General features: G+C 41.6%; 5 protein-coding genes across 6 annotated transcripts; 3 read left to right on the top strand and 2 right to left on the bottom strand.

Annotated features, from left to right (window-relative positions):
- Positions 1-2,775: 2,775 nt before the first annotated feature.
- On the top strand, positions 2,776-6,018 carry LOC108108117 (alpha-tocopherol transfer protein-like). Its single transcript, XM_017216034.2, has 2 exons — positions 2,776-3,024; positions 4,748-6,018. The coding sequence occupies exon 2, from the start codon at positions 4,817-4,819 to the stop codon at positions 5,804-5,806; it is 990 nt and encodes a 329-aa protein (XP_017071523.1). The 5' UTR covers positions 2,776-3,024; positions 4,748-4,816; the 3' UTR covers positions 5,807-6,018.
- LOC108108116 (peptidoglycan-recognition protein LD) lies at positions 6,012-7,732 on the bottom strand. Of its 2 annotated transcripts, XM_017216033.2 has the most exons (4): positions 7,491-7,732; positions 6,925-7,224; positions 6,414-6,592; positions 6,012-6,359 (listed from the first exon to the last, which is right to left on the bottom strand). In XM_017216033.2, exons 1-4 carry the CDS (start codon positions 7,519-7,521, stop codon positions 6,033-6,035), a joined length of 837 nt encoding a protein of 278 aa, XP_017071522.1. In that variant the 5' UTR covers positions 7,522-7,732; the 3' UTR covers positions 6,012-6,032. The 2 variants fall into 2 exon arrangements, with proteins under 2 accessions (XP_017071522.1, XP_017071521.1); XM_017216032.2 differs by lacking the exon at positions 7,491-7,732 and having other exon boundaries at positions 6,925-7,484.
- Positions 7,733-7,798: 66 nt separating this feature from the next.
- Positions 7,799-9,255, bottom strand: LOC108108118 (transmembrane protein 11 homolog, mitochondrial). The gene is made up of 4 exons (XM_017216035.1): positions 9,149-9,255; positions 8,756-8,904; positions 8,446-8,630; positions 7,799-8,384 (listed from the first exon to the last, which is right to left on the bottom strand). Exons 1-4 carry the CDS (start codon positions 9,169-9,171, stop codon positions 8,220-8,222), a joined length of 522 nt encoding a protein of 173 aa, XP_017071524.1. The 5' UTR covers positions 9,172-9,255; the 3' UTR covers positions 7,799-8,219.
- Positions 9,256-9,657: 402 nt separating this feature from the next.
- Positions 9,658-11,752, top strand: LOC108108239 (membrane-associated tyrosine- and threonine-specific cdc2-inhibitory kinase). Its single transcript, XM_017216206.2, has 4 exons — positions 9,658-10,655; positions 10,713-10,858; positions 10,915-11,279; positions 11,334-11,752. Exons 1-4 carry the CDS (start codon positions 9,695-9,697, stop codon positions 11,467-11,469), a joined length of 1,608 nt encoding a protein of 535 aa, XP_017071695.1. The 5' UTR covers positions 9,658-9,694; the 3' UTR covers positions 11,470-11,752.
- A 199-nt stretch (positions 11,753-11,951) lies between these two features.
- Positions 11,952-12,937, top strand: LOC108107520 (nucleolar protein 12). The gene is made up of 2 exons (XM_017215061.2): positions 11,952-12,064; positions 12,124-12,937. The coding sequence occupies exons 1-2, from the start codon at positions 12,003-12,005 to the stop codon at positions 12,845-12,847; spliced, it is 786 nt and encodes a 261-aa protein (XP_017070550.2). The 5' UTR covers positions 11,952-12,002; the 3' UTR covers positions 12,848-12,937.
- The last annotated feature ends 33 nt before the right edge of the window (positions 12,938-12,970 follow it).

The following is a 12,970-nucleotide window of genomic DNA, read 5'->3' as shown; positions in this document are numbered from 1 at the left end:
CCTATCGGATTTTAAAAACCTGTTGATTTTTCCTTTTCCTTGAGTTTCATAACATGTTTTCAAAATACTTTAAAATAAAAACTTTTCGTATGTATGAACACTTGTTCTTGTTGTCTAAAATAAAATAAAGTTATTATTTACATTTTATTATTAAAAACTATTTTCATTTTATATTAACTCTGAAAATATGTCCTAATAAGTCCTGCAAAAGTGTAATTCAAGCTTTTTTAACTTAATTAAACTTAATTTTAGGAACGTTTTTTGAACTATTTCTTTAAGCTTAAACGTTTTCCAATTATTTTGCATCACAGGCTCACTCGTATTGGAACGCAAGTCAACGGATGTATGATATTTGGAGGTATCTAATTTAAGCTACCCAAGTTAGGTTCAAATTGGCCAGAACAGCCCATTTGGCCATTCGCCTATAATTTCCTACCTAGCATTTATTACAATGGCTCAAGAGCAGCGACATTGTCTTGTGCAATTATAATTAACCATTGACGCAATTTCGCGACCGAAAAGTAAGCCAAGAAGTTATTTACCTTGGGCAGGTGCTCGTGGTAGCTGCGCAAGTATCAACCAAAAGTTTTATTGCGTATTGGGCCAAAAGCCCCCTCAACGATGCCCTAAAATGGCAAAGATGATAAATTATTGTTCTGTAAATCACCTAAAATGATATGCAAATTTACGAACACGACCCCAAACCATTTTCGGTGGATCAAGAGGGATTTAAAAACAGCCAACAGCCAGCAGCCAGAAAGAGAATGTATGGATAGATAATGTGGACGCTAGGGTCATTTTCGAAAACCATAATTAAGCCGTGCTGCTGATTTTCTTCCATGTTAATTATGGTTAAGACCAAATTCAAAAAGCTCCGTAAAATCTTGTGGGCAGTCATGTGTTTTTGATTGTATTTCGAAAAAGGTTTACCCCTGCCATCTCAAAAAATTTACCCAATCCAACGAAATGTACAGGTTACCCCCTCCGTTTCACAGAAATTGCAAATTGTTTCGTCTGCCTTTGCGCCATGTAATGTGTTTATTAAAAATTATTATTATTGTTCGCATCAAGAGGTGGCGGCATCTTTATAAACAGGCTACCTACCAGCTGATGTGGAGCAATTGGACGGGTTGTCGGGCTGTTGGGGCATCTTTGCCATAAACTCGTTATGCGGCAAGCCAAGTACATACATATACAAAAAAAAAACGAAAACGAAAAATATAAATGTGAAAAGACTAAGAAATTAAAATCGTGCCAGCGATGAGTGAGCACATTACACCAAGCACTTGGCAAAGCGAGTACGGTTATTACCAACATAACGAATCTGTTTAAAATGTGCCTGAGCCGGTGGAGTAGGTCAATCCGGGCTGGTCAGGGACAATGGCGAAGGTTATCGGTGTAATAGGGGAATAACCCGATCGTGTGACAGACAGGAACCCACAACTCGGAAGTCTCCGTTGAGGTAGAGGGTAATTTAAGTTTAAATTAATTGATTTAATCTAAAAGATATCTGTACCCTGTTACCCTAAATTTAATGAAGTAAGAAGCGGGAAGAAAAACAGTAAGATTCGTTAAGCTCGAAAATCCAATAAGTTTCCAACTTATACATTACAAGATTCTTTCTACAGAGCTTAATGTTTACCGGATGCATGTCATCATCAATTTCAAAGGGACTCACTCTCACAAGTGACCTTCTTTCAGCCATCAATTAAGCAAATTGTCATTGAGACAGGGCTCATAACAAGATCAACATTAATTATCATCGAACAAAGGCATTTTCACACTGCAGTTTAATGATTGTTTAGCACTCTGGGCGTGCCTACCTATCCAATCAACTCGCCCACGGGCAAACGGAAACTAATCATTATATTAGCATGCTGATGATCGTAACTCAATGAATGCTACGATCACTGGACCTACGCCCTTCGCAGTTGGGAAATGTCCAAAATGCCAGAGATACTCAAATTTCCAAGCCCACGTCACGGCCCTGGGTTCAAAAAACAATAATATCAAAGGGCCAACGCATTTCCCAGCAGTAAACTGCAGTCGCAATTCGAATTGGAAATGGAGAGCTGGGTAAATATCACCATCGTTCGAGATGACGTATCCGCCGGGTGATCATTAGGTGTTTGGCTATTAGCAACAGCGACAGCATCATTACCAACGGGGGGATTGCATTTTCAAGGTTGGTCACCATTCTTGCTTCACTGCCAAACCAAAGTCGGTCCATGAAAATGCAAATTTTTTTTACCAGTCCCCCAGTGAGCAATATTTTTCAATAAACCTAATGAATCAAATGGGCATGAAAAGGGGGGCGGACTTTATGCACGGTGAAGAGTAAGTGTAGGAGCTGAGGAGAAAAGTCGAAAATAAACCGCTATAGCGAACCTGATCTACAGCCACTGACCAAGTGACCAACTGACTGAATGACTGAATGCCATTACTTAACAACAGCAACTCTTTAATACTTTATGGCTACCTTTGATGGCTGGGATCAGGCTATGGCTATGGCTCTCCTCTCCTCAATCCCAACATATGGCTAAAAGGTTCGTGTACTTCGTACTTTCAGTTTCGGCTGCCCAAAAACTTGTTCCCTCCAACTCTATCCCATGCAGCAGCCGCAGCAGCAGCAGAAGCATTTACCAACCAACGAACAAACCGATCAGATTGCATTCGAATCCCGCTCAGACGCTCGGCTATAGACCATAGCTATGCTTATGTTTGTGTGGGCATTATATAATCCAGTTAATTTCTTTAACAATTTTTGTTTCTCCTCGGGCTTTTTCGTTGTTTTGCTAGACGAGGCCTCTCCAGTCAGCGTCATTCGTTGTTTGGACCTCGCGTTGTTTGGACGTATTTTTCAATCGGCGCGTCGTCTCTCGAAGATCGTCTGACATTGCCATATCTCGTAGAGATATAACTCAAAGCCCAAGACCCCGTATCAAGGATTGCAAAACGGGAGTTTGGCATTGCTCATACGCAGCGTGCTATATTTAGCGATAAAAAGGAATCGAAACAGAGGGTGTAAGTGAAAAAGTGTTTGTGTTTGTGATAGCATCAAGTAGCCCAAAAAGGATTTATTTTGATTTTAAACAAAAGAGGATTTTACTTACTTTAGGTTTTTATCTAACAGGATAACTCAAGTGATAAAATTCAGTAGAGAAGAAAGAAATAAAAACCGAAGAAGCTTAAAAAAAATCACATTCTATAATTTCAGATTACAAAATTATAAAAAATTCCTAATGTCAAACCCACCTGTTAGTTAATTTTTTTGTAAATCACCTCGAAAAAAATTGTTTTTCATATAGAATTCAATCAAGAAGCAATCAAAGCCCAACAGATAATTCAAAACCTAATTAACCTCTTGGCCATAATCGATCCAAAGCAAACAAAATCAACTTGCAACCTTCCTTAAAGTCAATCAGCCAAGAGAATATGAGGCTGTGGAATAACAATTACCAAATAAGCCACGATTGCACCGCCTGTTGCATTATTGGCCAGTTAGCCACACAAAAGCCACGCAAGCCGCAACGAGCTCCTAATAAACATGTTGAAACTGCAGGTGAAAGAGAGGGCTAGATGCTGTGCGAAGGAGATGGCGAGAGGGATCCAACGGGCGCATTGCCCAATGACATTTTGAAATCGCATTTCCAGTTGGGGGAAAACCGACAAAACGAAAATTGAAAAACCGACAAAAAATTAAAACAACAAGAAAAAAACAACCAAAAAAAATCGAATGCAAATTTTTAACCAAAAATGAAATCAATTAAATGGCACAGAGTTCGCAACGAATCAAAGGCATATACAGATGTATGCAAATGGGTCGATGTCATGGGAAAACGGATTTTGATTATCGATGTCTTAAATTCCCCAAAGACAAAGGGCAAGCCATAAAACAATCAAATCGAGCCGAAGTTCGGATCACAAATTGTGTGCAAATATTGGGATTAAGATGAGCGTGTTGGTGCATCCCATGATCGCACTTTGTTTATCTGTAAAGTCAAACACAGTGACTCCAAAAATGGGGGCCATTGATTTGCGTAGCCGCTTTCCTCTTATTTTTCTTTGCTTTCCTGCCTCTTTATTGTGTTATGCAACAAACTCAAAACCGGGCAAACAGTAAAACTCTTTCTTGTACTGACTAATTGATAACACTTTTTGTTGTATTTTGTATGTTTCATATCCATTTTTTTTTTGACCCGCTTTCTGTAAACAGTTTTGAACTTGAACCAAATCTCTGTGGTTTTTTGCCATATTTTATATGTGGCCATAATGCCATTTTGTCGGTTTATGGGTCTCCTAACAACAAAGAAGTGAATAAATTATACATTTTTTCATTTCGTCGGATTTGAGTTCGGTGAAAAAACGTATTGTCCATTTGCATTTGGTGGATGTTTTAACAAATACGAGTCTCTTGTGAGTTTTAATTAACAAATATTTGCAAATTACAGCGACCCGTGGTCCGGTGGCGTTTGCCTTGAGATCACAGAGACCTTGAACCAATTTCGATGGGAAGACCATTAATAAATCTTATAGATTAACCATATTAAACAATAAGTTTATTTGTTATAAGTCATGGTTGAAAGAATGTAAGGAACTTTTCTTGTTAATAATGATTAATGAATTTTTAAAAATTACCTACAGTTAAGAACAAATACAGGCTGCTATTAAATCAGCCATTATTAATCATAAGAATTCATCATGGAACATCCCAACTAATGCTTGAACTTCTTATCTTCCTTTGTAGTGGAAGCAATTCATGCTCATCGGTTAACCGCAGAGTAGCAACGACATACATACCCTAGCTCTACCAGTGATGAAGGAGACCAAGATGGTGCAGGATCAGGGTGAAACCACAATCTTGACAGAGGCACTCCTAAAAATTGCCAAGAGGGAACTTCGGGAGGATCGATGCACTCGGGAGCAGAGTCTGGAGCAACTGCGGAATTGGGTGGCCAAGAATGAGGATCTGCAGAATGTCCGATGCGACGATACCTTCCTCCTGCGATTCCTGCGCGCCAAGAAGTTCAGTGTCCCGATGGCTGAGCAAACGCTTCTCAAGTATCTGAACATTCGTCGCACATTTCCACACATGAGCACTCAGTTGGACTACCTGGAACCGCGACTTGGCGACCTCATCGATCAGGGATATATTTTTGCAGTGCCAAAGAGGGATAAGCACGGTCGCCGGGTAGTGGTCATCAATGCCAAGGGCTTGAATCCAAAAATTCACACCAGTTGCGATCAGGCCAAGGCGCATTTCCTTACTTATGAGTGCCTTATGGAGGATCAGGAGACCCAAATCACTGGGCTAACACATGTGGGTGACTTTGCTGGCGTTTCCACAGCGCACGTGACCAACTGGAATCCTACTGAGTTCGCCCGCATCTTCAAATGGGGTGAGCAATCGTTGCCAATGCGACACAAGGAGATCCACCTTATCAATGTACCCTCCACGCTGAAGTGGCTCATTGATTTCGTCAAGAACCGCGTCAGTTCCAAGATGAAGAACCGTCTAATCATCTATGGCAGCGAAAAGGAGCTAATGAAATGTGTGGATCAAGGTTGTCTCCCTCTGGAAATGGGTGGCACCATACCCATGCGCGAGATGATCGAACTGTGGAAACATGAGCTAGCAACCAAGAGGGATTTGATACTCGGTTTGGATAAGAGTGTTCTACTCTCCGATCGTGGCATCCAGCGGAGGAGTAGCTTTAATGCAGAAAAGGCCTCTACCGGCGGACCCAACTTCGTTTCACAAATCGAGTCCATTGAGGGCAGCTTTCGGAAATTGGAGTTCGACTAGCCGACCCACATCTAGTTGTAGTTTTTAGTCCATAGTTTTAGGCATCATCCGTTAATCCAATGCGCAACGCTTCGCTGGTCCCCCGATCCTCGCCAGAGCCGATCCTGGGGATCCTTGATTTGCTTATCGGTGGCACCCGCTTTACTCATCCTGCGCTTCTTTGTATACTGTTTGTGTTTGGCGTACAATAAACGAGAGGAATAATTTGGAAAGTTATACATTGGATTCACTTTGTCCTTCGGTGGCTAACATAATGTGGCCAGTATTTTAGCTCCCCCTCCACTGCCTCCAAATTGCTGCCCACCACATATAGTTGGTAGTCCGATTGCAATTTTCTGCGTTTCAGCGATTCTAAGATAAGAGCTTGGGCTGATTTCAATTGACACTTTATAGGTGTCCTCCGGCTAAAGTTTCCCACGAAGGCCATAACTAGGGAACTATTTCCTGGCAGATCTCTTGTGAAGTTGTTTTCATACTGCCACCCTCGGGCCACAAAAACTTGACAGTCCCCGGCGACTAGGAAGTTGTAGGGTAGCTCCTCCGAATGAGACTTCTAAGGATTTAAATAGGTTACATATTTTAAATTTCTTAATTCCAATGAACTTACCTGCATCTTGTGTAATACTTCCGTGCAGTCGTCTACACACTCGTTACCCTCCGTGTGAGTAAAAATCACATTAAAGACATTAACCGGATCCAATACAGCTCCCTGACCATGAAGATTGACATCCGACCATACATCATGCTCTATGAGACTGAGTCGGTAGCCAAAGTCCGGCATTTGGGCTGCAAGCAATGCAAAGTGATTCAGACATTAAAATACATTTTTTTTTTTTTAATTTACCCATTAATCACAAAGAGCTTTAATATTCTTTATCAAAAATGTTTTGAAATATTTTGAAGTATTCTTTGGGTTTATTAACATTTATAGAATATTTTTTGATAAGAAAGCTGTAATTTAAATACTTCTCATTGAATACTTCCGCCTTCCCACAAAAACTCACATGTTATGTTCAGCTTATCATAACTCACAGCTAATTCAGATTTATTTATACAAACAGAAACGAATTGAGCACGTACTCATGCACCCAACAGTTTCCATCAGCTGGAAAACTCACTTTGTCTCCATAGTAAATACATGGCCAGTCCCAATGCGGAGGCACACATGACCAATAGTCCCACCGAGCGCCAATTAAAGCAGTCTTTATAGAGGCTCGGATTTCCGGAGGATGGCGACGACGAGGAGGTGGTGGCTATGGAGCCTGAGGGTGATTTGTTGGATCTCTGGGTAGCTACGAGCAAGGGGGTGGATTCGCTGACACCGCAATCCTCGTCGACTCGAATGCGGATATCGTCTGTTGATCGAAAACTACCATAAGAAGACTGGGAGACCCCAGCTGGTGATGGACTTCGGCGTGCTATCGTAGCGAAATATAGGACAAAAAACATACAATAGAGCTTAGCCAAGATAAAAGTTCGTAGATGATTGGTCAAGTGGCACACTTTGTCCAGTCCACTTTGATCTTGGTGAGCATAATACTTGCTGATCGCTCGTAGATTATAAGCGCTTACAAAGATTGGCATCTTGCCACAAACTGAGATGTGATAGCCGACCATGATGCTGATATATCTTACCCTTTTGACTATCTTATCAAGCCCCATTCTTATCTGTCGTCGGTCTTACCCATTCTCACGGCTATGTGACTGGAGTCCATGGTAAAACTGCTTTGGCTGCAGCCTCGGCATCAAGGTGGTGCTGTGGAGTGGGTCAGCCCCTTACCGGATCGCACTGGAACGCACCACTTGATCGATCAATTGGCGCTAGCGACTACTGCCAGCAAAATGCACAAAACGACTGAGACGAGAACAACGGAGAGAGCCCGCATGAAGCGCAACATTTCCATAAATCATCAGCTGGCGAGTTTTAAGGGATCTCTTATTAAACATTCTCTTACACTCTCTTTGTTAAAGAATAACTTAAAAGCCTGGAAATAACATTCGCATTGCGTTTATTTGCCTTTCGCTTTCTGATATCTTTAACTAGACTCTAATAACAATTATAAATGGGTTTTGCTTTATACACAGAAGTTGGCTTTGCTTAATTTACAGTGCAGAGGCTGCTCTTTCCTTATGACTAACTTAGGCCTGGGAACCGTAATAAGTTATGAGCATACTAGCGATAGTTCACATGGCAGCCACAAAAACAATAAAACTGGGCACTGGACAGATACGGTTTGGGACTTGAAAACATTTCAAAATTTCACGAAGGACAGGACATTAAGTTAAAATCGTTCGAATATCTAAAAGAAATGCATTCGCTTAGGTGCCTAAACTAAACTTATTAGGTATTACTCCTCCGCAGGGGAGTGGCCCAATCCAGAAGCTGCCCATTTTATGGGTTCATTTTCATCCTCTACTTGTAGGACCTCCAAATTTGCCAGGCGCACAATGCAGCAGAGAGGAAGGATACGCCACGGTGCAAGTATTTGGTTTTTGAATTGGGCGAGTAGCCCAGAATCACAGGCGAGGATACATCTGTCAGTGGTAGTTTCTCCAGCACGGTGTCGTTGTTTTCCACCTATGAAAGTTCCAAAAATTAGTCGGTTAATCTAGGATATAAAAGGTATTCAATTTCTAACCTGATATTGACAACAAGGATCATAGTTCCAAGAGACTGTGTAGAGTCCCGTGCAAAAAAGGGAAAGGGCACAGGCGGGAGCTGCAATGATGGGGCGATCGCGCCATAACAGACTGGCCACTAGAGAGACCACTCCAGTGGCAACTGCTGTTTTGTGTAGACAGTTGCCCACCCAAATCCAACGACCTATGATGACAAGTAATGTATTAGATTTGATTAATCATTTTAACAATACTTAAAAATACTATTTAAATAAAAAAGGCGTCAAGAATATAATAATTTATAAAAGGAAAGATTTCGGCTGGACTCACCAGTTTCGTCTCCCAAACGAGGTGGCTCTATGATGATGAAGTCAACCTTGGCCTCCAGCGCCTTGTCCAGTTCCGCCTCAAATCTTTCGTGGGCATTGGAACTGTCGTAGACTTCTCGGATGACATGGAAAGTCGGAACTTTACTCGTGCTGCGAAAGTAGACGAAAAACATATAAATCAATCATGGCTATCTTGATCAGAAACATAAGGTTAAGGTCGAGATTAAGCCCCAAACCGCAGAAGCCATTGTCCGGGGGGGAGATAAATAAAGAAGCCGCCTGGTAAATTGCATAATCAGAACAGGTGCACTTTAAGATCTGGGATACGCCCGAAACTAGGCAGAATTCGTTGCGTAATACCCACTACACCAACGTCACTCCGAGTCTTATTTACCTTTCTAAGTTTCTGCTAACCATTTTGCTAATAAATTTGTTGTTTTTTATGTTAATAAACTCAGTGCGGCCGCAGCTGGACCGTTAAAATATACCAATTACCTACGAAAATAATACTACATCTTAGATTTCAGTGTGTGCAATATACTAAATAAACACCGCTTTTAGGCGGCATACTCTACAATATTTGAATTATATCGTATGTTATGTAATCTAGGCTTAGAACACTTTTATAGCATGTCCCATCACATTAATACTAAATAAATTAGCAACATATTCTCAAAAAATAATATTAAGATTATGACACCATTGTTCTCCTGCCTGCCCATATCTATTTTACGATTTCTACGATTTGATAAGAAACCAAGTTAATTGTTTTTTATTACTATATATAAACTTAAATTATAATAAAACATATAAACATAAAATAGTTAAGATATTTAAAAGTAATGTAAATAAAGCCGGCTCTTATTGTCCCTAGCGAGCCAAGATTTTCCCCGTTGTCGGATATGGTCACACTCATTCACTCATTAAAAAAATTAAAAAAATGAAAATGGAAAAGCATCATCGACTACCGCTCCCAGAATTGCACGACGATAAGCACAGACACAAACAGTGCAATGGCGAGAACAGCAATCGCTTCCGGCCGCCGAAGTACAAGACTCGCGGATACATCACCGTGGACAACAACAATCTAAACAGGAGCCAATCGCTGGGCTCCTGCAGCGCCAATAGTTCCCAGATCGCCCACGCTATCTCCTTCCGGGACGCCGGATGTTCGGATTCGAGTATTTTGCCATCGTCGCCATTCCAAGCGGAGCTAAGCTCCCTTTCACTATCACACTTTGAGCAGTGCTTCGAGCGGCTTGCCAAATTGGGCGAAGGATCCTTCGGCGAGGTCTTTCAGGTACGCGATCGGTCCGACGGCCAACTGTACGCCGTGAAGATCTCAAAGCAATTATTCCGTGGCGAGCAGTATCGCGCCGAGCGTCTGGAAGAGGTTCGACGGTACGAAGAATTCTCCGGTCACGAGAACTGCATTCGGTTTATTCGCGCTTGGGAGCAATACGACCGTCTGTATATGCAAATGGAACTGTGCCGCGAAAGCTTGGAACAGTATTTGCTACGCTGCCAAAGAATTCCCGAAGAACGTATCTGGCACATCCTATTGGATCTGCTAAGGGGCCTTAAGTCGCTGCACGACAGGAATCTCATTCATCTGGATATTAAGTTGGACAATGTCCTGATCGGCGAGGACGACGAAACGTGCAAGTTGGCAGACTTTGGTCTAGTCATCGATGTAGACAAAGCTAATAGCCACCATGCCACAGAGGGAGATTCCAGGTACATGGCTCCGGAGATACTACAGGGACACTTCTCCAAAGCGGCTGATATCTTCAGTCTAGGTATAGCCATGTTGGAACTAGCTTGCTACATGGATCTTCCCTCAAACGGTCCACTTTGGCACGAGCTTAGGCATGGAATTCTGCCCGAGGAGTTTATCAACAGTGAGTTCCAATGGAATAACTTTTTAGATAGCTAATTAATCATTTGTGCTATAACAGAAATATCTCTGGAGCTACAATTGGTGATCAAGTCCATGATGATGCCTGATCCAGCGCAAAGACCAACAGCAGATCAACTACTCTCACACCCCAAATTGCAGCACCTGCAAAATAAGCGCAAGTCGCTTATGAATCTCAGTATGCTGGTAAGAGTTCGCTAGTGTATCCATGAAATATTTTCTTATCTTTAAAACATTTGCAGTCGCGTAGTTTTAGGCGATCTCGACGCGCCGTCTGGGGAAGAATGTGCAATTGGAAAACGGCCGCTTTCCGTTATTTCCTTTACTTCCTGGAAGTTCTTCATCTATGCAAGCCCATAGCTCCCTCACAGCCAAAAATCAACGTAGTTCCCTCTTCTCCCACGTCCAAAGGAGTGCCTCTTTTGCCCCGGGTGGAGTTCCAGCTGATAGGATCTACACCCATTGCCAATCGCGACTGTTATGCCTCTGACTTTCTTTCCGGCGAAGACGCACTGGACTTGTCTAATCAGGATACCCCCAACGTAATAAATTCCACACCACTTAACAGCAACCAGGGTAAATCTCGCATGGATTTGCTAAAGAATAAGTGAGTACCCTTGTGTCCTTAGCAACGACTAGCCTATAACCTATACCCTTTCAGTGTTGATTCGCTCGGAAGGTTTGTCCATGTTCAAGATTTCGAAAGTCCGTGCTCTGCCCTGTCTTCCGCTAAGGTCCTCGACACATCTTCATTCCGACGCAAAAAGCTCTTCGTCTTAGAATATGACGACGAGTGAGTACGGAGGTACAGATAAATGGAAACCCAATGAATTTATGATGCAAACTATATATATCAGTTTCGAAACATATACCAGATACATATGGCAACAGAATATATCGTTAATTGTATTTAGCTTAGTTATAGACTGTAGAGTTGTACGAAGTTCCCTAGATTTAGTCTTACAATTGTGTAATGTTAATGCTTCTTTAGAAGAACTTGTTGAACTTGAACATATAATCATGTGATATATATACGAAAAGCGATTTGAAAAGTTTAAAAATAAAAACTGCTAACTGAAATTGCATCTGGCGTCTTGCGATTATTAACACTTATTTTGCTTCAGTTATGATCCGAGATAATAAATCAAGAAATTAGGAAAAATTCGCAAGAATTTAAATAAAACAAATGGATTATAAATCATTGCATTTAACAAATTTGAAATTTTTAAAATACATGTTTTGATATTTTGGGGAAAAAATCTTTAAGCAACCTGGTAACACTAAAGCAGGCTTGCACATGTTGAAAACGTAAACAAAAGAAGTTTTTAAAATGACCAGAAAAAAAACCCCCAAGAAGAAAACAGAAGTTGTATTTGACAACAAGAAGCGCATGTAAGTGAGAACAATAATTGATATCCAGATTGTACTAACGTCCACTTCTCATCCTACAGTGAGTTCCTCAGTGGCTTCCGGAAGAGAAAAAACGAAAGGCGATCGCGTGCAAAAGCGGAGCTGGAGAAAAACCTCAAGAATGAGCGCAAGCGCATTCGGCAAGAAGTAAAAGATGGCTTTAACCATCTGAAGAAGACATTTGAGCCATTGCGCGAACTCACCGAAGAGGACAAGGCAGAGGAGGAGCAGAAGCAGGAAACTTACGAAGATGATGAAGTGCAGGTTAAGATCGTAGAGCTAACTACCAATGATCTAGCAGCTAAAAGAAATATGTTGGGGGCCAATACGGCGGAGGAAAGCGAACCGGAGGAGCAAGACTCTCATAGCGAAGAAGACGATCCCACCGAACCAAACAGGATTCCAGGTATGGATTTCGATCCAAACGCTCGTAAACGAAAAACCAAGCCTGAAGATGAAGAGCATTCAAAGCCCAAGAAAGCAAACACATCTCAGCCAGATATCAAGAGCAAAAAGGATCTCGATCGTCTGATGAAAACCAAAACGTTAAAGAAGATGCATCAGAGTAAACTTTTTAAGCAAAAGGAGCGCCTCGATAAGAAAAACAACCAAAAGAAGGCCAAGCGGGATCGAAATAACACCATTAAGAGCGTTCCAAAGCACCAGCGGAAACAGCTCAAGTATGGAAAGGGCCAACAGACAAAATACCGAAAGGGCCGGATGGTCAACAAGAAGGAACTGCGGCGCAAGCGCAACGCCGACTAAGTTTAGCTTTAAGCATAGTTTGTTTTACGGTTTATTTACTATTACTCTAGTTGATCAAATAAACTGTTTAATTCCTGGCTTGTACAATAATTTTGCTAATACGCCGATCGATTATCTCTCGCT

The sequence above is a fragment of the Drosophila eugracilis genome, unplaced genomic scaffold (assembly GCF_018153835.1).
Source record: "Drosophila eugracilis isolate 14026-0451.02 unplaced genomic scaffold, ASM1815383v1 contig_2088, whole genome shotgun sequence".
Lineage (NCBI taxonomy): Eukaryota > Metazoa > Arthropoda > Insecta > Diptera > Drosophilidae > Drosophila > Drosophila eugracilis.
Note: the sequence above shows the minus strand (reverse complement) of the source record. Positions and strands in the feature narration are given on the sequence as shown.

What these genes read in the sequence shown, in the direction of transcription:
- LOC108108116 (XM_017216032.2), bottom strand. Translation starts at nt 7,468, where the DNA reads ATGGGGCTTGATAAGATAGTCAAAAGGGTAAGATATATCAGCATCATG. An exon ending in GTATTTACTATGGAGACAAA is followed by an intron (nt 6,593 to 6,924) that starts GTGAGTTTTCCA and finishes CATTGCTTGCAG; the next exon opens with CCCAAATGCCGGACTTTGGC. An exon ending in AAGTATTACACAAGATGCAG is followed by an intron (nt 6,360 to 6,413) that starts GTAAGTTCATTG and finishes TTAAATCCTTAG; the next exon opens with AAGTCTCATTCGGAGGAGCT.
- LOC108108239 (XM_017216206.2), top strand. Translation starts at nt 9,695, where the DNA reads ATGAAAATGGAAAAGCATCATCGACTACCGCTCCCAGAATTGCACGAC. An exon ending in GCCCGAGGAGTTTATCAACA is followed by an intron (nt 10,656 to 10,712) that starts GTGAGTTCCAAT and finishes GTGCTATAACAG; the next exon opens with AAATATCTCTGGAGCTACAA. An exon ending in ATGGATTTGCTAAAGAATAA is followed by an intron (nt 11,280 to 11,333) that starts GTGAGTACCCTT and finishes ATACCCTTTCAG; the next exon opens with TGTTGATTCGCTCGGAAGGT.
- LOC108108117 (XM_017216034.2), top strand. Translation starts at nt 4,817, where the DNA reads ATGAAGGAGACCAAGATGGTGCAGGATCAGGGTGAAACCACAATCTTG.
- LOC108108118 (XM_017216035.1), bottom strand. Translation starts at nt 9,171, where the DNA reads ATGGTTAGCAGAAACTTAGAAAG. An exon ending in GTTAGCAGAAACTTAGAAAG is followed by an intron (nt 8,905 to 9,148) that starts GTAAATAAGACT and finishes CTACTTTCGCAG; the next exon opens with CACGAGTAAAGTTCCGACTT. An exon ending in ATCCTTGTTGTCAATATCAG is followed by an intron (nt 8,385 to 8,445) that starts GTTAGAAATTGA and finishes GAACTTTCATAG; the next exon opens with GTGGAAAACAACGACACCGT.
- LOC108107520 (XM_017215061.2), top strand. Translation starts at nt 12,003, where the DNA reads ATGACCAGAAAAAAAACCCCCAAGAAGAAAACAGAAGTTGTATTTGAC. An exon ending in TTTGACAACAAGAAGCGCAT is followed by an intron (nt 12,065 to 12,123) that starts GTAAGTGAGAAC and finishes CTCATCCTACAG; the next exon opens with TGAGTTCCTCAGTGGCTTCC.